Below are 25,657 nucleotides of genomic sequence, written 5' to 3'. Positions count from 1 at the left end.
CAGAGAGATTTGTTACAAAATAAACTCCAGAAGCTGAGACCTTCACTGAGCTAATTTTATTTTCCCATGAATAGGATTTACATGGTTATTCTACATAATAACTAAAAAAATGTAAATATAAACTCTTTAAAAAATGCATAGGCTTCAATTGTTATTGGAACCATTTAGCAATATTTTTTTTTAAAAGATAAAGGTGAATAAAAGAACATTGGGGGTTATTTACTAAAGGAAAATCCACATTGCACTGCAAGTGTACTTGGAAGTAAAGTCGCTGTAGATCCGAGGGGGACATGCAAGGAAAATAAAAAAACAGCATTTTAGCTTGCACATGATTGGATGATAAAATCAGCAGAGCTTCCCCTCATTTCCGATCTACCCCTTAGATTTAGAGCGACTGCACTTCCAAGTGCACTTGCAGTGCAAAGTGGATTTGCCTTTCCTAAATAACCCCCATAGTTTCAATGTCCCTTTAAGCTCAGATTGCCAAGCGTGACGTTGGCTTTGATGAATTTAAATGCAGACGCAGCTATTTTCAGTGTTGCCTAGTGTATAAACATCAATTTACATTCTTTCCTTCAGAATATTTGTGATCTGTCAAAGAATGTCATGGGGTACACTGCAGACATTCCTACAGAAGGCATGAAACAGCTGTGACAATGAGATTTCTGTGTGCTGGAGACAATACTTGCAGCATGATAACAGAGTGGGTTTTACTGTCAGTCTGAAGTACTTAAAAATGAGCAATACTCACAAATGTTCCTTTTTTTTCCCTTCCTTCTCTACAGAGCCACATCGGGAATTCCTTCATAGGCCTGCTTCTGGATATGTGCCAGAGGAGATTTGGAAGAAAGCGGGTAAGGATTGTTTAAAAACACAGACCTAGTGTCTGGCAGATGTGTGCGTTTGCTAACGCACTGATGTGAAGAATATACAAAAAAAAAAGACCGATTAGTAACAGGGAAATTGCAATAATCTCCAATAACTGCTTGAAATGATAATACTGTTTGTTTGGAATGCCTTTGTAGAAAAGCTCCATCCCCAAGAGGCAGTATTGATCTTTCCTGTTTCCTGTGTCATTATTCTGTATTAACCAAAGCAGTTTTTTTTTTATACATGGGACCCCATTGTTGAGATGAGCTCTTAATGGGTCACACAACATATGTTAATTGGAGAATAAAGTTTAAGTTGAAGCATATAGACTGATCACATTTCTTTTGAACCTATCACTTGTTCATTATTTCCCAATATTAATCCTATTTTATACTTGTGATTTCATGTCAGCTGTTGTAGCCTTATCAATTACAAGACGTAAAAATATTTTCATTCAGTGGTTTAGTCTTCGTTTTAGTCCCTTTTTATATGCAAAGCTTTTGTATACTAAGCGACTAAAACCGATTTTTCAGACTTTGTTCCGTTTTGTGTCAAATACAAGGACATTTTTTTACACTGGATATGGTTTCATACTATGTTCTTGTACAGTATGCGCCCCAGCTCTGGGCTCATCATTCTGCTGTTCCCCATAGTTGCTGCTTTTTTAAACCCTAGCCATAGGCATTGCATGGTACAGTGGTTTAATCCTCCAAATACTGTGCTGCAGATACTTTGCAGGTGGTTTCCAGTTTAACTTTTTTCAGTATAACTTTTCATCCCACCATGTAGCAACACAAAGCCCTCTCTGCCCCCCCATAATTACTGGGTTTTATCACAATCATGAACTATAATTCTTGATTTTAACTACTGCACTACCTTAAATCCCATGCACCAATAAGTCTCAAAGCAATACTGTGTCTGAATGGTAACATTTGCATAAATAGGTAGTGAGATAGATATAGCGATAGTTACAGAGATATATAAATATACTGTACTCATAATAATACATTATTAAATTGAACTTTAACAGCTGATATAGGAGCAGCTTTGTTTCTGATGTGATAATCATGATTCAGTGCGTGCTGCAATTTCTTTGTGTCCTATGCATGCTATACAAACATGTTAAATGCAAGGCTTAATGTACAGATATTGCAATCATTCTGTAATAAAGATCATTTATTGTACCGCAAAACATTTTTAAAACGCATGCCTGCTTCTATATGGCTTAATTAGTAAGACCATACAAATAATAATAAAGTTCGGATATTGTACCAGGAAGATTCTTCCTCAATTACCAACAAAATTTTTTAATTTGTTCCTCCGTAAAACACCTTTGCTTTAATAAAAAAAAATTTTTTTTGATATGAACAGTTAATTTATGATAATATTGTCTGTACTTTTTAATGTTAGAAGTACAAATAAATATCCATTAGTGTTCAGCTTCGTTTGACTTTTTCCACTTGGTAGCACTTAACAGTGTTTATTAACTAAATAAATGTAAAATAATAATTTATACATGATGGTTGTTGACTGGATGTAAAGGTTATTTAATAATGAAAAGGTGCATTAGCAATACTTACATTTATAATCTCACACATATTTTTATTGTACACTTAACACTCTCTTCAAAAGGTTCTGCAAAATTAACTGTTAGTTTAAAAAAACTTGATAAAAAAAGTTTAAATAACATATTTGGTGTCTTCTAGTAAATTAGACAAAATATGATTTTTTTTTAATTTAAGAAAATTTAAAAATTTTCTTAAATATAACAAGCTATTATTTTTTTTCTAAAACTGTATTTATTACAGATTCTGGAAGAAACTCTCAATAATAACCCATCACCCGTGCAATATTCTATGTATATTTCTTTTTTGAGTAAACATGGTTTGTTTGCATTTAATAATAAATATGCAAGCACCTTATGAACATCCTATCAATTCTCCTAGCAGATCTGTGCGTGCCTGTGGGACCAGAATAGGAATGCATAATTTAAATATAAATTGCCTGATTAGCATATACAATTAGTCAAGCTGTAGCTTTGATCGTAAGCAAAAATTATTGTCCTGTATTGCCACTTAGATAGAATTTTAATTCACCTTGAATATTCAAAGTAAATTAGGCCCAGGCTGTATTGTTCACATCTGTGATATTAAGTACCATCACCTCCTCCACAATACCCCCTCCCTGCGACAAAAGAAAAAAAAAATTAGATTTCAACACAGACATGATGTATCAAAAGGACAAAAAGCATAACTGCAATTTTTTGAGTCTCGTTTTTGGAGACTATAAATATTTGAGAATTGTTTCCCCTTATAAGTGCTTTGTGCCTAATATTTTAAAAATTGTGGAAAAATAACAAATGTTCTAAAGTTTCACTAATGGTTTGTGGGAAAATTAATTTCTTGAGTGGTTAGCAAAGAGTCTCCTTACAGAATGCTTCCTGAAGCGTATTCATTTGCTCTTAATTTTTAATATCTGGTAATACGATTCTATTAGAAATCTATGTTCTTAATTAAACAGAACATTTAATTAAGGTGCTTTTTAAGTGAGTGAAACAATTAGGTGAAAACACTTGAATGAAACATGTCATAATTAGTTTTAATAGAGTGTTAATTGGCACAACGTTTGCCAAGTTAATAATTACTTCTTATTAAATTTTCAATTATTCATTGTCATTTTGGTTTGAATAGAGATGAAAGTTAGATAAAATGAAACAAGTGGGGGATTTTTTCATTGATAAAGACATTTTTTTTTTAAATTTAGACAAAATATAGTAATCCCTTTTGCAAAAACAAAACAAAAAAAAAAAGCATAGTAAAATATTTTTCTAATGTTATTCTTAATTATATTGGTGTTAGCATGGTGTACTGTGCTACTATAGCTCAATAAGAATTTTGTATAATTATCCTAGAAAAAATAGAAATCAAGCCTAAAGGGTTAAATTTGGTGGCAGCCGAGAAAGGATGCTGCTCTCTGTGTGTAATATGTAGCATAAAACAGACAGGGAATACCCTGGGCATGTTTTAATTAGTATCAGCAATTGCTAAATTTTGTCATATTCAGCAAATATATTACAATTAAGAGTGTCTGCCTGTTATATTGAACTTGTGAGTGATAAAAAGAAGTTAAGAACAATGGATAATTTGTAAATTGATATATTTTCCAGTGTGTGGTAAATGTATATTTATGGAAAAATGCTTTTCTATTTAAAAATTTCTAAATACAATTATTCAGAAATAAGGAAAAATTAAGTGGCATAAGCAGTAGAGGAATTTTCTAACTAGTCCAAATATCAGCATTATTTTACTATTGATAATTGCATTGATGAATTGCATTTTATTACATTTATGTATTAATATAGAAAAAATAAATTGTAAATCATTCCACCTCAAAAAATCCACAACTTTCACACTTTAAAAACTAAAAAAACAGCATAAAATAGGAAAAACCTAAACCCAGCAGGCCAGCACAATCTAATCAGTTCAATCAAAGTAAATACATGTATTTATAGTCATATGCAGGTTTGTAATAACTTCAAGAATAGGGAAAGCACCAACAAAAAATGGTGCATTGAAATTAAAACTATAAACTCTCTTTTTGTAATTCTTTAGTTAGTATATTTACTTTTGACTCGTAAGCATAGTTTTTACCATTAAATCCTAGTAGTTCATGATGACATGGTTTAAAAAAGGAGGTTTGAAGGAGAATATGTAAATATTTTCCAAGACTATAGATTTTAGGTGGACACTTGGGGCTACCATACTGAAAGATGAGTGTTTGTAAGAAATTAAGTCAAGCAATATCAAATAAACAATGCTCACATTTATGAAATTAATCATTTTTTTACATTACACTTGCAAACCTGTATTTCATTAAAATATTTCTTCAGCACAGTGAATCTATAATGTTTTGGGTAATTTTTCATGAACTTCTCATTTAAATATTTTTAATATTTGTTATTAAAATAAACATGTAAGACAGAACGCTTCCATTACATTTTTTTAATTCTAGACTTTCTAATAACAAAAGGCTAGCAATTATTTAACCAATCGCTATGAGCAGACCTCAATAGTCAATAACAAATTTGGGTACATAGACTGTTCATAGCATAGTAGTAAGTAAAACAAGAGTAAACTTGTGGACCTGCTTGCTGCAAGTGGAAATATTTATTTATTTTATTTATTTCAAGTACTTTTATAGCACCATCAATTTATGCAGCGCTTTACATATACATTGTACATTCACATCAGTCCCTACCCTCAAGGAGCTTACAATCTAAGGTCCCTAACTCACATTCATACATACTAGGGACAATTTGCTATTAATATGCAAATTTCATATGTACTTTATAAAAAATATATGTTTGCTCACTTTTTAGGCCTTAACATAATAAAGAAAATATATAAATAAAAGCTATAGATTTATTTAATAGATGTGTATAGGCTGTAGTTGCAATAAAAATAACTAATTTATTTTATTATTTGAATATGTATTGGGTCTCTATTATAATTTGGACCTAATCATTTTTGTAAAGAGGAATATAAAGAAATTCACATTCAATCCATTGCTGGCTTTCTTTTTTTATTTTATTCTCGTAAACTGTCCTCAAGGGTGAGATTACCTTTATAAAGCAGGCAAGCTTTCACCGTTGCCTTTAAATACACATGACTAGCCAAGATAAGGTTCTTTCTATTTTTCCGCTCTTCCTTCTGGATTTTAGTCACTATGTGCATATTTTAGGTATCTTGTATTTATTTTACAGAAGAAGCCGTAAACGAGGTGAAAAGACAGGCTATGACAGAATTACAGAAAGCAGTGTCTGAAGCAGAAAGAAAAGCCCATGAAATGATTACTACAGAACGAGCAAAAATGGAAAGAACGGTGGCAGAAGCAAAGAGGCAAGCTGCAGAGGATGCGTTGTCTGTTATTAATCAGCAGGAAGACTCAAGTGAGGTAAGACCCTCTGAAATTTATGCGTGTGCATTTTATTAAGTTGCCGTGAATATTAAATAACAGGATTAGAATTGTGAATTGCGTCTTTGAGTTATAAAAAAAATCAGCATTTTAAAACAAAATGTTTATGAGCCAAATTGTCTAACGCATAAGGGGTGATTTACTCAAGAAATAGGGCACGTTAACTTGAATTTTCACTTATCTTAGTGAATTAAGGTGAACTTGTGCTGACTTCAATCGTCCAAGCATGTATATCCAGAACACAATGAACAAAAGCATTGCATATTTTTTCTTGCACATGTTTGAGTATTCTTTGCAAAGTGAATTTTCACTTACATTCAAATAAACCCCATAATTGGTTTAGTGAATCAACCCCATCATTTTTTTTGTTTTTTTTTTTTTGTTTTTTTTTTGTATATCACTTAAATATAAGGGCAATATGTGTTTATACTTTGAGTATATGATTACTCATATGTTTCCATGTTTTCAGTTTTTTCCCCACAACCCTTTATCTTGGCCTAATAGGTCAAAGGCATTCAAGAACTGCCATCTGTATAGGAGAAGGTAGGACACCCACAAATGACTATTGCCTACTTATATTCAAAGGACAGAATAGTAGATGGGGTGATGATATGATTGCACCTAATTGTTGTCTGCTCTATCAGCTCTATAGACAACATTAAAACATAATTCCATGCTACACTGAACACTCATTGCCAATTTAGATTTCTGTACCTATAAACATGCTTAAAGTAGAATTCCAGGTTTGTGACTTTTCATTTGAGCTTGGCCCCAAAGTCAAATTAAACCTGGAATTCTGCCTTAGAGTAGAGTTCCACCCAAAAATGGAACTTCCGCTTTAAGACCCCTTTCACACTGGAGCGTTTTTCAGGCGCTTTAGTGTTAAAAAAAGCGCCTGAAAGAAGCCTTATCTGCAATCCCAATGTGAAAGCCGGAGTGCTTTAAGAGCTCTTTCACACTGCCAGCTCCCAAAAAACGCTGGTAAAGCGCCGCTTAAACTAACGACGCTTTACCAGCCTTTTTCGAGCGCTAGCGGGGCGCTTTTTACCCCCGCTAGTGGCTGAATAAAGGGTTAAAAGCGCCCACAAAGTGCAGCTGCCAAAAGCGCTTTGCAGGCGTTTTGCAGGCACTTCCTATTGATTTCAATGGGAAGGGGCGCTTTAGGAGCAGTATATTCACTGCTCCTAAAGCGATGCAAAGAAGCTGCTTGCAGGACTTTTTTTGACGCCCTGCCAGCGTAGCGCCACAGTGTGAAAGCACTCGGGGCTTTCACATTGGGATTGCAGATGAGGCTTTTTACAGGCGCATTTTTTAACGCTAAAGCGCCTGAAAAACCCCCAAGTGTGAAAAGAGTCTAAGTGAAGGTGACCACCTGACATGCCACATTTGGCATGTCTTTTTTTGGGGAGGAACGGATACCCTCTTTTTAGGGGCATCCAGCTCCCACTTCCTCCTGGGGCTTCGCGGAGCCGGAAGAAAGTTCACCTCTCCCCACCCCCTCTGTGCAATCTTCTGGGACACGTCACAGGTCCCAGAAGATTGCCCAGCCAATCACAGCGCGGCTCATGCATGCGCAGTGTGTGCCTGGCTGTGAAGCCCCAGCCGGGCGCCCACAGTCACGATGCCGGCGCCAAGGAGAGAAGGGGGAGAGAAGTGGGGCTTCGTTCACCCACATCGCTGGACCATGGGACAGGTGAGTGTCCGATTATTAAAAGTCAGCAGCTACACTTTTTGAAGCTGCTGACTTTTATATGGGGGAACTCTGCTTTAAAGTGGCTGTAAAGTCAGAAAGTTTTTTTATCGCAATGTATTCTCTGCATTAAGATAAGAAAAACTTCTGTGTGTAGCAGCCCCCCAATACTTGAGCCTGATCTTCCTCCAGTGATGTTGCACGAGTGCCTCGGCTGTCTGGGACTCTCCCTCCTGATTAGTTAAGACACAGCATCAGCGCCATTGGCTCCCGCTGCTGTCAATAAAATTCAGGTAGCCAATCAGGAGAGAGAGGGGGTTGGGGCCGAACTACGACTCCATGTCTGAATGGACACACAGAGCTGCGGCTTGGCTCGAGTGCCCCCATAGCAAGCTGCTTTATGTGGGGGCACTCAACAGGAGGGAGGGGCCAGGAGCGCCGAAGTGGGACCCTAGAAGAGAAGGATATGGACTGCTCTGTGCAAAACCACTGCAACAGAGCAGGTAAGTATAACACGTTTATTATTTTTAAAGAAAAAAAGACAGACTTTAGGATCACGTTAAAGTGGTTGTAAAGGTAAAAGGCCATTAGCTCCTGCTGCTTTCAGTCAAAACCTGAATGCAGAGAGTGGGGGTGGGGCCAAGCTGGGTTGTGTGTCTGAATAGACACAAACAGTCTGGCTCAGGTCAAGCACGCACAAGTGCCCCATAGGGAGCAGCTTCATATGGGGACACTCAGCGGATGGGAGGAGCCCAGAAGATGATCGGGGCCCCTGTGTGTAAAACCATTGCACAGAGCAGGTATGACATGGTAAAGTTTGATGCTTTATGGCTCTTTTCACTGGAGGCATGGAGATGAGACTTAAAGTGGAGGCCGTGCACTACTCTAAGCTGCTCTACCTTTGGGAGCAGTAGTTTGATTAGTGTGGCATACACAGTAACCTAGTTCCATTTATTAATTCACCTAATTTCACCAGTAGGGAATTTTAATTGTGTTGTAAACAGTTAAGGTGCCCTCACATAGGTTTATTATCATGGGAGGAAGATAATGTACGGTCTTTCCTATATTCAGTGTATAGGCAGCCACAATTTTTTTTAAGTTAACAGGTAATCAAATGGTTGGAAGAGATGCAGTTTCTATTTGAACGTAGATTTTACTTATGCTGTCCATAGCACAATATGGTGGTTGGGCAGAGGTATCATTTGCCCATATCCCATGCTTCTGTGTTTTGATATTTTTATGACAGTTTAAAAGAATGCATCTAAGATGCCTATTAGACAAGCACTAAAGCTGGAGAGTGCAAAATCAGTCTCACTTCTGTATAGAAACCAATCAGCTTCTAACCTCGGCTTGTTCAATTAAGCTTTGGTAATAAAACTTGGAAGCTGGTTGGTTTCTATGCACAAGTGAGCCTGATTTTGCACTCTCCAGGATTAGTAAATAATCCCCTCGAGACTTTGTGTTTGAGCATCATGCAACAGTAACTATGTTCTTTTTGTGTATTTTAGTATTTCTTCACGCCATTTCTGTCAGATCTGACTATTTACTATAAATAACCAAATCTTTTTGAAGATCTGATTTCCCAAAGTGAAGAAAAATTACACAATCTGAAGTCCAATATGGCATATACACTGTTCAGCCATAGCTTTATGACCACCCACCTAATATTGAGTAGGTCCTCCTGTTACTACCAAAACAGCCCTGACCCTTCGAAGCATGGACACTACTAGACCACTGAAGGTATGTCTGGCGCCAAGATGCCAGTAGCAGATCCTTTAAGTCCTGTAAGTTGCAGGCCTCCATGGATTGTAATTGTTTTTTCCAGCACATTCCTCAGATGCTTGATTGGATTGAGATCTGGAGAATTTGGAGGCCAAGTCAACATTTGGAACTAGTCATATTGTACTTGTTCAATCCATTCTTGAACCATTTTTGCAGTGTGGCAGGGCACATTATCCTGCTAAAGGGGGGATTGCCATCAGGGAATACAGTTTCAATTAAGCGGTATACTTGGTCAGCAACAATGTTTAGGTAAGTGGTATGTGTCAAGTACTATTTACATAAATGCCAACATTTTCTAGCAGAGCATTGGCCAAAGCTTCACACTGCCTCTGCCAGCTTGCCTTCTTCCCATACTGCATCCTGGTGTAATTTCTTCCCCAGGTAAGCGACAAACATGCACTGGATATAAAAGAACAGAATTTATTAGTCCATGCAACCTTCTTCCATTGCTCTGTGGTCCAGTTCTGATGCTCACATGCCCATTGTAGGTCCTCTTAGCTGTGGACATGGGTCAGCATGGGCAACCTGACTGGTCTGTGGTTATGCAGCCCCATACACAACAAACTGCAATTTTTTCTTTTTTCAACACATTAACTTCAAGGGCAACATGTTTATTTGCTGCCTAACATATCCCACTAACATTAAAGTCTCAAAAAACAAAAACAAACATGCCATACTTACCTGCTCTGTGCAGTGGTTTTGCACAGAGCGGCCCTGATCCTCCTCTTTTTGGAACCGGTGTTCTGTCGAATTGTACCCTCCGTCAAAAAGTGCCCGCATATGTGCGGAACGGCACTCCAGCTGATTTCCTGATCATCTGGAGTGACGTCACCATAGCACACGCGCACATCGTAGGAGCCTTTTTTTCGACGGGAGATACCATTTGACGGGCACAGTTGAAAGCTATGCAAACATCGGAGGGACACCGTAGTTGTCATATTGAGCCTCGCTGTTGCAGGGCAGGTTGTAAGTGTGTTGAAGGGTGGGTTTTGTCTGTGTTGCAACCCGCTCTTAGACAGAGGCAAAACCCGCCGTTCAACACACCAAACCTGCCCTGCAACACAGACAAAAACTGACCTTGAGCACACTGTAAACCTGCGGCACAACAGCGAGGCACAATGTAACAAATCTGGTGTCCCTCCACTGTTTGCATAGCATTCAATTGTGACCGTCAAATGGTATCTCCCATCGAAAAAAGCCTCCTACGATGTGCGCATGCGCTATGGTGACGTCACTCCAGCTGATCAGGAAATCAGCTGGAGTGCCGTTCTGTTCTGCGCATGCGCGGGCACTTTTCGACAGAGGGGACAAATCGATATAACACCGGCACTCCTGGCTCCTCTTTTTCAGCCAGTGCCCCCAATAGCAAACTGCTTGCTCCTTCTATGCTTCCATGAGACACACAGCTGTGGCTCGGCCCCGCCCCCACTCTATCCTCTTAGGCTCACTGGCTGTAATTGATAGCAGCAGGCGCCAATGGCTCCCACTGCTGTCCCAGCCTATGAGGAGACCCGGGGAGAAGCTAAGCTCTTGTGCACATTGCTGGATCGAGAGGGAGCTCCGGTGAGTATTAGGGGGACTGCTGCACACAAAAGGTTTTTTACCTTCATGCATTAAATGCATGAAGGTAAAAAACATTGAGCCTTTAAAACCAATTTTAAGTTGTAATTGTAACAAGATAATCTATGTGATTCACTTAACCTGTCAGTGGTCATAAAGTTAGGGCTGATTGATGTATGCTGAAAAAAAAATACATGTTATGTTCTATTTCACTGCACACCTTTGTGCATGAGAATTTATAAATATACATTCCTAGTGCTTTGGTCCTCTGAGAATTTGAAGGAATTTAAAGAAGTCTTGTGTATGTGGGATTATTTTTTCCCCAACAGTAACAATATGAACACTTCTGTGCTTAATGAATGACCTCCTCGTTATTATTCTGACCCTGGTTTTCTACAATTTGGTGGTCTGTGTTTTTTTTTTTCTGACAAAATAAACAGGCAGGATAAGAGATAATGAGCATGCCCCTCTCTTTGGCTGCAGACGCTGCCTGTAATTATTGTAATCCATAACACATTACTTGTATATAATAGACATGCTGGCTATGTATGAGTTGACTCTTCCTTTCATCTCTGTCTGTGTACCTGTATGTTTTTGCAAGCTTCTTTGTTCTTTTATCTCATGCATAAAAAACACTTATAAGGAAAGTGTTTTGTTATATTTTATATGAAGTAGCTTTATTCTGAAATCTAGTTCTGTGTAGGTGTTTTCATAAGTGAGATTAGGATAAAAAAATGCAATTAGCGACCATTATATTGTATTGTGTAGTCAGCACTAAACAGACTTGACAGCCTTTTCAGCCTTTTTGACTCTGTAAAAGATTTAGCCATATAAATATAACTCTGTGCTAAATTAACCACTTGGCGTCCGGAAGATTTACCCCCTTCCCAACCAGGCCATTTTTTGCGATATGGTACTGCTTTGCTTTGAAAATTGCATGGTCTTGTGACGCTGTACCCAAATAAAATTGATGGGTTTTTTTTTCCCCACAAATAGAGTTTTCTTTTGGTGGTTATTGATCACCCCTGCATCTTTTATTTTTTGCTCTATAAATAAAAAAACACCAATAATTTTGAGAAAAAAATACAATATTTTTTACTTTCTGCGTTCAAACATATCCAATAAAAAAATGTAAAAAATCGAATTTCTTCATCAATTTAGGCCAAAATATATTCTGCTACATATTTTTGGTAAAAAAAAATACCAATAAGCGTATATTGATTGGTTTGCGCAAAAGTTATAGTGTCTACAAACTTTTTTTTACTAGTAATGGCGACCATCTGCAACTTATAGCAGAATTGCGATATTGCGGCGGGCAAATCTGACACCTGACACTTTTGACACTTTTTTGGGGACCAGTGACATTATTATAGTGAACTAATGATATTGGCTGGGAAGTGGTTAACATCAAGGACGATCAAAGGGTTAACTGTGTGCCTAGCTAATGTTTTACTGTAGTGGGGGAGGTGCTTTTACTAGTGGAAGGCATGGGTCTGTATTTCTGCTTCACAGGATCCATGCATTCTGTACTGACAGAACGGCAATCTGCCTTGTTTACATAGGCAGACGGCAATTCTGTCAGTGTACCAACCGATCAGTCAGTGGACATTGGGCTGGCGGGACCCGCTGTTTAAAATCACAGCGGGAGCGAGCTGGCGGTGCACACTCACGCCCAATACTCAGAAGTGCAGTATGTATACGTGATCCTGCGTAGCACGGCTGAACTGTAGCATTAAATCTGCTATGGGGCGGTTGGCAAGTGGTTAAAAGGAGAAGTCTGTTTAGTTCTCAGTCAATATAAGGAAGGCCTTCTGCACAGCGTTTTTTTTATTCTGCCTCTAAATGCCGATGCATGTTAGCCTATGTGTCCACACAGGCATTTAGAGGCAGGGGCGTGAAGAGGCAAAAAAAAGAAACCCACTGCCAGCACATCCGGGAGCATCAGGGAAAACAAGCTTGACGCCTGTAAATGCGTCTAAACGTGTTAATGCTAGCCACGTTTAGCACTTGAGCTTTAATTAATTACAGTGTGCAGAATAGCTTATTATGCTGTTATGCTGGCCAATGAAATGAATTAACGCCAAAGCGCTTACAAGTGCCAAGTTTTTTTTTTCTGCCAAAACACCGCTGCCAGGAGGAATGGCCTAAGACGTCAATGTGCACCACGTACTTTTATCTCTTTATTGCTCACAGCTACTGCAAAATTAAGTTTCAGTCCATGATACTTCTTTTTTTTTTTTTTTTTTAACATGTTTGAGATTTTACTGTTATCTAGAGACCAAAATTTTTTTTGCATATGTTGACCCCCATTTTTTTAAATCACCACAAAAGACTTGTCCCTTGAAGAGCACAGTTTATAAGAAGTGCTGATTAACCACTTGCCGCCTGCCATGTAGCAGAATGACGGCTGCAAAGTGGTTTCAACACCCTGACTGGGCGTCGTATGACGTCTTCAGGATCTTAAGCCGCTGCGCGCCCCGGGGGGCGCGTATTGCAGCGATCGTTGTTGCGGTGTGTCAGTCTGACACACCGCAACTCCGATCTAGGTAAAGAGTCTCTGACGGAGACGCTTTACCAAATGCTCAACCGTGTCCAATCACGGCTGATCACGATGTAAATAGGATGAGCCCGTGATCGGCTTTTCCTCACTTGCATCTGACAGAGGAGGCGATCGGCTGCTCTCCTGACAGGGTTGGTCTGTGCTGATTGATTATCAGCACAGCCCCCCCTCGGATCCCACCCAGGACCACCATCATGCCTGCCAGGACCACCAGGATGGCCATCCACACTGGACCACCGGGTATGCCCCTCCTAGACCCCCAGGGAAATACTAATTTGTGCCCAGGCAGCTGCCAATCAATGCCCAGGCAGCTGTCAATCAGTGCCCACTCACAATGCCTACCACTGCCACCAGGAAAGCCTATCAGTGGCTCATATCAGTGCTGCATATCAGTGCCCAGCAGTGCCGCCTATTAGTGCCCATCAGTGCCACCTATCAGTGCCACCCATAAGAACCCATCTTTGCAGCCTTTCAGTGCCCATCAGTGTCGCCTATCAGTGCCACCCATGAGTGCCCATCAGTGCCGCCTATCAATGCCCATCAGTGCCGCATATCAGTACCCATCGTCAGTGCCCGTCAGTGCCCGCTCATTGGTGCCACCTCATCGTTGCCGCCTTATCAGTGCCTGTCAGTGCCGCCTTATCAGTGCCCATCAGTGAAAGAGAAAACTTACTTATTTATAAAATTTTATAACAGAAACAAAAGCAGAACTTTTATTTTTTTCAAAATATTCGGTCTTTTTTTATTTGTTTAGCAAAAAATAAAAACCGCAGAGGTGATCAAATAGCACCAAAAAAAAGCTCTATTTGTGGGAAAAAAGGACGCAAAATTTGGGCAGCATTGCACGACCGCGCAAGTACCAGTTAAAGCGACGCAGTGCCAAATTGTAAAAAGTGCTGTGGTCAGGAACGGGGTAAAACCTTCCGGGGCTAAAGTGGTTAAAAAACCATCAATCATGGCCTACTAGATCTGATATTGTGCTCAACATACAAAAAAGAAAGGCAGCCATATTTTACATTTTTTATTTGTGTATTAAGCCAATATGTTTTTGGATTGCTGGAGGAAAAAAATGTGCAAGTGCAAAGGGATAAAAAAAGAAAATCAAATTTAGGACCAGATTTACCCAAGGTAGCAACAAGCCACCACATTACATCATTACACCATTTCAGATTACTATTCTCTCTCAAAGATCAACCACGTATTGTTTACTACATACTGCATCAGCTACTGAGCAATCTAAAATAAGATTATCATGTTTTGTAATTTAGGCATTCAAGCATTGGTTATAAACTCCAATTTGAAAACTGTACAAGGAATAAACTGGCATACAGCTCCAGCACCAAAGTGTTGCTGTGACTTAATAGAGCTAGAATTTAATTTGTTGCAGATTTCTGTGGGGATGAAAGACCCTTGCTGGATCACTAGATGCCCAGAGTTTCATTTTAATGCACAGCAGATGAGTTCCCAAAGACAAAAGGAACTGATTTGCAACATCTGAAAGTTTCTCAGGAAGAGTCGAATGGAAGCAAACCACACCATTGCAGGAATCAAATGTGACCAGCACATAATTGGCCTGGCTTCTTGATGTTAACAAGTCAAACAGTGATGAACGTATTTGTACACATTCAATTGGGTCTTTGTTCTGTGACATAAATACTCCACTCCTCACATATTGAGTCTCCTGATCACAAATCTTTTTTTTTGCCACAGACTACGATTTAATTTATATAGTTTTAATTTAGTAGAAATAATTTTTCCTATTTTTTAAATCTGTCAAGAGTTATTGTTCTCTTTCTATGTTTATGCAGCAGTAAAGTCGGTAATGTGTGAACCCTCACCGGTAATTAGGTCCCCTGTATACAGTACTTATCTCTCTGTAAAGTCCATCAGCTAGATTCACAGGGCCTCTCCTGTTTACTTAACCCTTTTGCATTTGGCCTAAAGTGGTACAGTCATACAGAGATTATTGCCAGCCCCTCTGTTCTACAAAGCTATACAACATTGAGTACTTGTTTGTTTAAAATCATGCCTCTAAATACCTTCTTTTAGAACGGTTCTCTTCGGTCACGTGACCTCCGGCCGCTCTCCTCCTCCATTCCAAGGGCTACAGTGGGAGGGGCTGAGATCCCCCTCTGAGGTCAACCAGGAGGTCACGTGACTGATGTGCTGTCCGCTCAGCCCCTCCCACTGTAGCCCTTGGAATGGAGGAGGAGAGGGGCCGGAGGTCACGTGACCGAAGAGAACCGTTCTAAAAGAAGGTATTTAGAGGCATGATTTTAAACAAACAAGTACACAGTATTATATATCTTTGTAGAATAGAGGGGCTAGCAATAATCCTTCTTTGATTTTATTTCCAGCTACTAATAGTGGCAGGAGGGGAGGGGCGGATTTGTTTATCAGCTCAGACACAGGAGCTGATAGGCAGGTAAGGAGGGGGAGAGAGGAGAGCAGAGGGATGATGCAGGCACGTAAACTGACCACAGTATCCTGTAACAGAAGCCATGATTACCATGGTCAATTTACATAGGGGGACACAGGAACAGGCAGGATCAACCAGTTTTTTTAGAACATAGAGAGGGACAAATGACACAGCACACACACTATGCTGTGCATACTGCTTTAAAGGAACAGTTAGTTGTTATAGTTGTCCTAAGGATTTGGTTAAGATTATAGATAATAGCATACTGTATATGAAAGTGTAGAACTGTTTTTCGTCTTTCTTTGGCATCAAAAAACACTCACTCTATACTATCAGCATTGGTATTTGGGCACAGAAAACCAATATACCATGTTTAATTTTCTATGTCTCTAGGAACTCATTGGGGTCATTTCTGTTGACTGTAGTTCACCTGACCTAACAGAGGTTATGAAGGTGTTAAACATACACAATACAAGTATAAAATGTATATCCTTATTTGGTGGATTGTACATACGTGTCTAACTCATGCCTAATATCATTGAGACTTGCAATAAAGGTGGAGGTGGGAATGAGACCTGATCACTGGTACTAGATGACACAAATACCTTATAATTTAATACCTTTTGAATATACAGTACAACTTGTAAATCCAAATTTGAATATAACTTAATTTTGTTAACACAGGTTGTTTTATCGCACATCTCTCATATTTTAATATAACATATTTTTTGTAAAAGTACACGTTCTGTGCTATAGTCTTGCCAGTATACCAATAGAAAAGGCCCATTGTTGTGTCTTTGTCCTCTTAAACACTACACTGTAGTAAAAGTAAACATATCCTGAATCCATTTGTAGTGTGCAGTAATAGGTTTTGACATCTCTGAAACGCAGCTAAGTTTAGACAACGCAAACCTGGAACCAGAAGGATTGAATTAAAACCAGGTGATGCCAGACATCCAGTCTACAACCTGAACGTTTAACTACCAAAAAACATCTGTTTCTGTGTTTGGAAAGTTTTTTTTCTTTTCTGAGATATTTTGAAGTGTTTTCTAAAGATGGGAACAATTTTAGAAAATAAAAAAAAATCCCTGCACATGCATTTGTAATTATCTGGTTGATTCTGTATATTCCATGCTTTTGAGTGGAGCCACATATGATTTTAATCTGATGGAGCCAGTATGTTTTGGACAAATCCCATATTTCCACATGGCCAACTTTCCAGTACTTTCCAAAGTCTGAATATACTATAGTTTTATAGGCAGATACAGATGCTCTATTTAAGGAAATCAAATTATATTCATGTTTGGATTCGATTTTTCTTTTTTAATGTCTAGAATTTTTTAAGGTTCGCAGTATCCTTTTATTTTAAAAATATAACTCACTCATTTCATCTGTACAACAATGTTGAAATGTATATTTGATATTCAAATGCTGATCATTTTTTAGTAGCTAAAAAGTAGCAAATTCCCCTAGACAGCAATTGGTAACCATTAAAGAGGACTTTTTCTGGGAGCCCCCGATCTTTTTATCCCCTGGTAAAAAGAAACAATGAAAAAAATTGGAGGATTTAATGATTGAAGCCACAGCATCGGAGAAATTTTGACTGCATGAATCTGCCCCTGTCAATCAGGGTTCTGCATTCACAGGCTGACAACAGGACTGAATGCATGCAGTATGTTGGCACCTTGCTACCTTGAGATTTGTTGTCAGTCCAACACAGGAAGTGCTGCAAGGGGAAAGATATTGGCAGAATCACCAGGTTATTATTAGTATTAGAAAGCAAAAAATAGCATTTGAGTTTACATGTTTACACTATGAGTATATTTATTAGGTTTACATTCTCGTTAGACTAATATAGGTACTAAATGAGTCAAAAGGACTTTTATATCAAAATTAGTGGTCTTTCTGTTATTGGAATCCCTTCATTAGCCTTTAGTGGACATCAAAGCATTCTTTTTTTTTCTGGCATCAGACGTAACTACATTTTGTGATACTAAAATGTTCCTGAAATATACTGATCCTAGTGACCCTTAGAACCAAAGGAACCAGTCTCTAAGTCATCCTTTTTTTTATATATATATATAAAATTCATTGTTATACAAAGAGCAGAGCAATACTTTTCCATCTTTCATTTCTAGCTACTTTTATCATAGCTTCTTTGAAAACTTTCAGTGAAGTTAGGCAGATGATTGAAAGATGATAAAATATCAAATGTATTTTATAGACCTAAAACTAAGTCACTTGAAAGAAAAAACTTGCAATTAATTTTTTTTTTTTTTTTCTTCTTGAACATGAACATGCTTTTGCTGGTAGCGTTTTCTGTCATCTGCTGCTGAAAAACCAGAGCAGATTGTTTACATAGCATTTTGCAATTTCACTATAATAAGGCAAATTCAGTGGATTTGCACAAATGTCTCACCATGTGTTCAGAACACATTTCGTACTTTTTCCACCTGTGCTTGTAATTTACAGTTCGTTTAATGTTACTCTTTGAGGCAATGAATATAGTTAGGCTATTAAATATTCTAACAGAATATTTGGTTGTTTCCATTCTTCAGAGTTGCTGGAACTGTGGACGGAAGGCGAGCGAAACTTGCAGTGGCTGCAACACCGCCCGGTATTGCGGATCTTTTTGTCAGCACAAAGACTGGGAGAAACATCATCACATCTGTGGACAGACTATTCAGGCCCAACAGCAAGGGGAGACACCAGCAGTCAGTTCCTCGGTTACACCCAGCAGTGGTGCAGGAAGCCCCATCGACACACCACCAGCAGCCACACCACGGTCTACCACTCCTGGCACACCGTCCACCCTAGAGACTGCTGCCCGTTAAAAGAAAAAAAATACTGATAAACTTAATTCTTTAAAAACTTTAAAAACTCAATGAAACCAAGTCCTCATACTCAGATATTCAAAGATGTAAAGAAGAACTATCCTAATTCAGTGCTACAATAACCATGAACTACTTTTACCTTGAGGTAGTAATAAAAAAACGTGAAGGCCAGTAACGGGTCACAATAACTTCTTAAAAAAATCAAAGATATCTTTTCATTAGAAAACTGAGAGTACAAAATATAACACAATGTTAAAATTGACCTCTTCCCTGGTATTTTTCAGTAGCTGGGATTTTAAACTAGATGACCTCATTAACAGATGCTTTACCAAACAGCGAACCAAGAGATTGCTAACTGCTGTTGAGAGCAAAAAATGGAAAATGCTAACGTGAAAAACAAAATTACATTGTTCTTTCTAGCGATGAAGGAGAAAGGATATGGTGACACAACCTCCTTAAGGGCATGAGTCGGATATGGCAGTAGACAGTTAACAAGATAAGGAATGGCATCCAAGGGAAACGGACTGATATTTGAAGACCCGCTACAAAACCTGCAGATGTGCAACAGATTGGAAAGGAACGCAGATGTTCTTCTTAAGTACAATAATATCCAGGTCAACAATACATAAGATGATTTGCAGCGGGTTGTGTGATTACAGCAGCAGCGAAATACCATCATGGAAAGGCTTCCTTTAAAAAGGGACGGTCTCATCGTATCATTAAGTAGCAAGCTGGCAATCATGACACCAAGCAGTTGCCCCAAAAATAAATAAAAAAAAAAACTTTTCAAAGTTTAATCATTTTTTGCAAAGTTCCACAGAGACAATCGGGTCTATTCTAATATTTTTTTTAATCAAAACAACAAAACAATTAAAAAAAATGTATACATAGTGGCTTCAGCTCCAGCCCGCATTTCAAAAAAAATAAAAAAAATTAAAAAAAGAATTTTCCATCCCATACTCTTTCACTTAAAAAAAAACCTAGTAGTTCTCTCGGTGTTTAAAACACTCCTGTCCTGTGAGGTTCCCCAATGGTGTTTTTTCTTGTAAATGTGATGGACAAATGTGAATATGCATTGTAGTTTTAACCATGCCCACATTTAATCTCTTTATTCTTAGCTGGTGAGATAAACTGTCTCTTTCTATGCTGCTTTTATAACTGTATATGTAAGTGATACTTCTCTAGTAGTTACAAACAGCCCTTTTTATTTCATCTTCAGAAAAAGAAAAATTTTACGCTATCTACCGGAGCTGCTAATTCACTCTGTTATATGATTTTTTTTATGTCCTAAAACTAGCATGCTTCACGGAATGCTAACCTATCAGTGTTTTTGTAGGAGGGATGTACATAAATGTATTTTTGCACTGTCATAATGATTCCCTAGGCATGCATTATTTTGGCAATCTCCTTTTTAAATACTCGAGAACCACATCATCGATCTGTTTGCATAAAACCATAGTGATTTTGTTTTTTTTTCCTAGTTTTTGAATTATTTAAGATTCACAAATAGAGGTTTTTTTTTTTTTTTTTTTTTACAAAAAAAAAACAAAAAACAAAATTTCACTTAAGTGTTAAAAAGGCAGTGCATGTGTATTGCTGTAAAACATTGTATTTCTAATTTTTACAATGACAAATTAGATTTCCAAATGCTGAGGTGTAGATTGACGGCTTTAACTGCTGAATGTCAGGTCATAAAGTGTTCTGCATAAAGGGAAGTCAGCCAAAGACTGATCTTAAGGACCAAAATTCTTTTTTTTTTAACGTACCAATACTAATATTCCAAAAGATCAGATGATTAAACTTGTCAAATAAGGTTTAGTGTAAATTTAATGACCCTTTTTGTTGTCCAGTGTCCAGACAAGAATTTACAGATAATGATCACTGTTTTAGCTTAGATAGGAAATATTTAAATCAAGCTTGAAGCAGACCTAAACCCAATCACTAAAAGCTTTAACACATTAATGCCATTTTAAAAAATGCAGCTCTCATTAAAAAAAAAAAACAAACCTTGTGAGCAAGACATGAAGGTCCTTGTTCAGGCATTTCCTCTTATGGGGTGATAGCTGTTTCCCAGTTGTGCTCCTGCATTTGCACTCAACCACATGTACCCCTGATATTGACTACAAGTGGCACTGCTGACACATTATGCAGGCATGGTCCTCCATTGTCACTATCAAGAAGCCGGACCAAAGCAGTGTTGTGTAGGTGATGCTGAAACAAATGCATGCAAACAGGTAGTGGATAGAGATAGGCACTGAGAGGCAAAAAAATGATGAAAAAAAAGGTGAAAACAGTATTTTATTAAATAAAAACCCTTTTTTTAAATATACATTGTTTTAGGAAACTAAAGGTCATCCAGTCAGGGTTTAGATCTACTTTAAGCCTAAACTTTATTTCCCCAAAGAGCAAAACCAAAAAAATTAGTCACACTGAAAATTAAGTTGTGGCCTGGTTTGTACTTTCATATAATAACTGTACTAAAACGCATAGTAACAGACCCCTGGGTGAAGTAGGAAAACCACCAAATAGCTCCCCCTAGCCTAAATGATCCTTTCCTAGCAACAGTGGAGGAATTGTGCTTAAATCTCCGTAATATAGCTACACAAGGAAGTCTGATCTCTAGACAAAATGAGTGCGGGGCAGGGGAGTGTATGGGGCATAACAGCTTCTCTGCAAAATATGAGCAAGGTGCTTTATTTCCTGTATACCAGGATGTCTTGCTACAATTCAGGATTTTTTTATAATATATTTTTTTTCAAAAATTGTAGTCTATGTGGTCATATACTGTAGGTCATAAAATAAAAATGAAAGGGCATTTAGTGACTGTAATTAAGATTTAATACCCCTGTTTAGTCAAGTATCCATAGAATGCTACACGAGGATTGCTATAGGTCCTAAGCAAGCACTACAATGCTATAGGACCTAAGTAAGCACTTTTGTGTCATGTTGATTCCAGATTTAATGTCATGGGCCTTTGCATAGCACGCCAATATGTCTTGTCGTAGTGTTTATTATCATTGCTACAGCTTTATTAACACACCACATCCAAATATAATGTTCTTATATGTATAGTTATTAGGAATCTGAAATATTCCCAGTTGCTGTGGTGCTTGAAATTGTATCAGCATTTTAAAGTGGCATCATGTTTAAAATTAAGCTGCCATAATGCTCTTTAAACCAGATCTCTGGTGCTGCATTGGTGTTGATTTTCTAAATGCATTTGCATACTATTGCAGTGTTCCTTGATGTCACATTGGGGTTTATTTTCTAAAGCTAGAGAGTGCAAAATTAGTCACATTTCTGCATAGAAACCAATCAGCTTCTAACCTCAGCTTGTTCAATTAGGCCTCATGTACACTGCTGCTGGTAAACGGACGTTCAGAGGCAGTTGGAAGCTTTTTTCAACTGCCCCTGAACTCATCCAATGTAATCTTATGTGTACATGTACACAGGTTCGTTTAATGTCGTTTTTAGGCAGTTGTGTTTATAGGCCTTTCTTTGAAGGCAAAAAAATGAGTTCAGATGCCGAAGTTTCTGACGTTTCAGATGCAAAACGCGGCCAAATGCGGCTTTAGCCACATTTCATTTACGGGCATTTATCATTTTTGGCTAGTTTGAAAAAAGAAAAAAATACATTTTTTTTCAAACGCTTGTAATCGCAAACGCGGCAAAACGAATGTTTTAAACGTGAGTTACTATCTGTCAAGTTAAATCGTTTAGGAGAGGTTGTAAAAATGTCCTGTGTACATTAAGCCTTAAGCTTTGGCAATAAAACCTGGAAGCTGATTGGTTTCTATGAAGAACTGTGACTAATTTTGCACTCTCCATTTTTAGTAAAGAAACCCCATTGTCATACAGAGATCTGGATTTATATTTCTTGCCTCTGCTAGACCAACTGTCTTGTTCCCCCCTCCATCCTATCACTGTGGAATGGCTAGCCTTAAAATAACACTAAATAAGATCAGACACCATAGCTACACAAAGCGCGCTGGGGTTGAATTACTAAAGGCAAATAGACTGTGCACGTTTGAAAGTGCAGTTGCACTCTGCAAGTGCTTATGCTCAAGAGCTTAGTAAATGAGGTAAAACTTTACTTTACAAAGAATACTCAATAACAAGCAAGGAAAATAAAAAAAAATGCATTTTTGTTTGTACAGGATTGGATGATGGAAGTCAGCAGAGCTCCCCCTCATTCACTAAGTTCTGCAACAACTGCACTTTCGAAAGTGCACAGTCTATTTGCCTTTAGTAAATCAACTCCACTGAGACGGTTTAGAGAGAATAAAAGTAATAGCAACTGGCCACTAGAAGATTTGGGAAAAGTCTTCTTATGCCCTGTACACACGATCGGACTTACCGACAACAAAACCATGGATTTTTGTTCAAAGGATGTTGGCTCCAACTTGTCTTGCATACACACGGTCACACAAATGTTGGCCAACAATTACGAACGTAGTGACGTACAAGACGTACATGATATCTCTATTACGAACACTAGTTTTACAAGACCAAGTACTTCCGGCTCGTACTTGATTCCGAGCATGCGTGAACTTTTGTGCGTCGGACTTGTGTACACACGATCGGAAAATCCGACAACAAAGTTTTGTTGGTGGAAAATTTGAGAACCTGCTAGCCAACATTTGTTGGAAAGTCCGACAAAAAATGTTCGATGGAGCATACACACGGTCAGACTTTCAGCCAACAAGCTCACATACAACATTTCCCATCGGAAAATCCGACCGTGTGTATGCGGCATTGCACTACTAACAGTTTGATTCTATGTGTATAAACCCCAAGTGGATGAACTGTGAGTACGCATTACACTGTACTACCAACAAAAACACTGTGTAGGACAGCAATAATGAGAAGCTGCCTGGATGGTACTGGCAGGCAATCTTCAACATTTTATTATAAACAAGAACAAGATACTGTCAGCAAAATGAGGTGTGGGTGTCGCTGTGCTGTCTTTGGTTACTTTGCCACCCTTGGACCTAGCATCATACACTTTCTCACATTCGTTGCTATGGTGCTTTTAAATGCAGCACTGGTATATCCCACTTCCAATACCATGGCATCCCAAAACCCACTGTGATGTTGCTCTGTGACCTGCTTCTGCGAAACTCCCATAGACATTGTCATTGAACCTTTAGTAGATGCCTTGCACTTAGAAACACGGCTATGGCTATACATTTCTAGATTGAGCACATTTATCAGTGAACTCTTGTCTGTACGTGACACTGGATAATCCTTTCTATTAGAGCTCTTGTGCATTCAGAATAGGAAGGAATGGCCAAACCCCAAAAATACTTACATCTATAAGTCATCTGTCAATCAATGTAAGCTGTTTAGTAATGGAGCAGCTTGTTTTTTTCTGTGTTGATCATGGGTTAGTAACAATATGTCTCATTTTTTAAATTCAGGGCACCCTGAGTAACACCAGATACTTCCTCCCCTCCTCCCAACTCTAAAATCTCTCTATCTCCTCCTCTTCCCCCCTCCTCTTTTTTTTTGCTCCTGTTTTGCTACAAACTCCTCAGTGGCAAAAAGTTTCACTCTACCTCTGACAGCATGTATATTGCACCAGTAGCTATCAAAACTGGTCTAGACAAACCAAATGGGCACAAAAACAGGATACCAAAAGCAAAGCTCATACAGCTGCAAACCATATCACTTCTTGGTAACAAAGCAGACCTCATTAACTTAAAGAAAAAAAAAAAGTTACTTTCCTTTTTTGCTTGTCATTTATATGCAGGCTATGTGAGAATATAATTTGTAAGTATAACACATTAAAAGCTAATAAAAAAAGCTAGCTTTATTGGAAATATCTAAATGGTGGTCGCTGATAGGTTTAGGGCACCCTCGCTCTTGCCCCTTCTTTCTACTTCCTCCCAATCTGTCTCTTTAACCCTGTCACAGGGCTGTGTGATGGGGTTGCCTGTTGTCTTGTTTTCTTACTTTAAACTTTTTTCAGATTTTTAAGCTTTAATTTTGTGTAGGTGCATGTCTTGGGGATTTAAAATACAAGGCTGGTTTACTAATGCAAAGCATGCCGAAGTCTGGAATACTTAAAGTTGGGGTGGGGTGGGCAAAAGTGACTCCGTGTTGTCCGAACTCTTCAAAGGACAGTAAAACAAATTGGAGACTGTTGAAATGCAGATCTGAAGTACTTTTTCAAAGAAAAAAAAAATATTATTTTATTTTGGGTTCTGCAACGTTATTGTGAAAATAAAAAAAATAAAAAGTTGTTGTGCAATACTTAATTCAGACATGTACCACAAGTGGATGGTAGACTAACACTGGGTGCAAAGGGGATAGACATCATGCTTTCGTCGGCATATTCTTGAGCTTTTAGGTCTACTATGTCTGAAATGTGGGTTCTTGTTTATTCTTTTCCTTTAGTTGGACTGTATTGTATGGTCTGTCAACCTGTGAATCTTTAAAGTATGATTCAGGTATTGTTGTATTCTTTACTGTGTAATAAAAACGTGAAAAACAATTGTTTTTTTTTTTTTTAATTCTATATAAGTGCTGTGCTCCAGAAACACAAAATCTTAAGTGCAAAAACATTCAAAACAATGTGTGTATATTACATCAAAAATGATGATGCTAAAATACAAAATCTAACCACTCCAGCGATTCAGTACCAGACTGACAAATTCATAAATTCAATATTCATGATAAATCACTCACCGGACACTTTATTAGTTCCACCTTGCTAGTACCAGGTTGGACCCCCCTTTGCCTTCAGAACTTCCTTAATGCTTCATAGCATAGATTCAAGAAGGTGGAAACATTCAGAGATTTTGGTCCATATTGACATTACATTGCTGCAGATTTGTTGGCTGCACATCCATATTGCAAATCTCCCATTCCACCACATTCCAAAGGTGCTCTACTAGATTGAGATCTGGTGACTGTGGAGGCCATTGGAGTACAGTGACCTCATTGTCATAGTCAAGAAACCAGTG

At 38.2% G+C, this 25,657-nt stretch overlaps 1 protein-coding gene across 7 annotated transcripts in view; it reads left to right on the top strand.

Annotated features, from left to right (window-relative positions):
* RUNX1T1 (RUNX1 partner transcriptional co-repressor 1) overlaps positions 1-25,185 on the top strand; it is a 216,015-nt gene extending 190,830 nt beyond the window's left edge. For 6 of the 7 annotated variants that reach the window (XM_073631944.1, XM_073631947.1, XM_073631946.1 and 3 more), the window contains exons 9-11: positions 786-854; positions 5,633-5,823; positions 18,414-25,185. In XM_073631944.1, the coding sequence (XP_073488045.1) occupies positions 786-854; positions 5,633-5,823; positions 18,414-18,689 (536 nt within the window). In that variant the 3' untranslated portion in view covers positions 18,690-25,185. The remainder of the gene's footprint in view (positions 1-785; positions 855-5,632; positions 5,824-18,413) is intronic. The other variant, XM_073631942.1, reaches the window with a different exon arrangement.
* The last annotated feature ends 472 nt before the right edge of the window (positions 25,186-25,657 follow it).

The sequence above is a fragment of the Aquarana catesbeiana genome, linkage group LG05, assembly GCF_042186555.1.
Source record: "Aquarana catesbeiana isolate 2022-GZ linkage group LG05, ASM4218655v1, whole genome shotgun sequence".
Lineage (NCBI taxonomy): Eukaryota > Metazoa > Chordata > Amphibia > Anura > Ranidae > Aquarana > Aquarana catesbeiana.
This window is presented reverse-complemented; position numbering and strand designations above follow the sequence as displayed.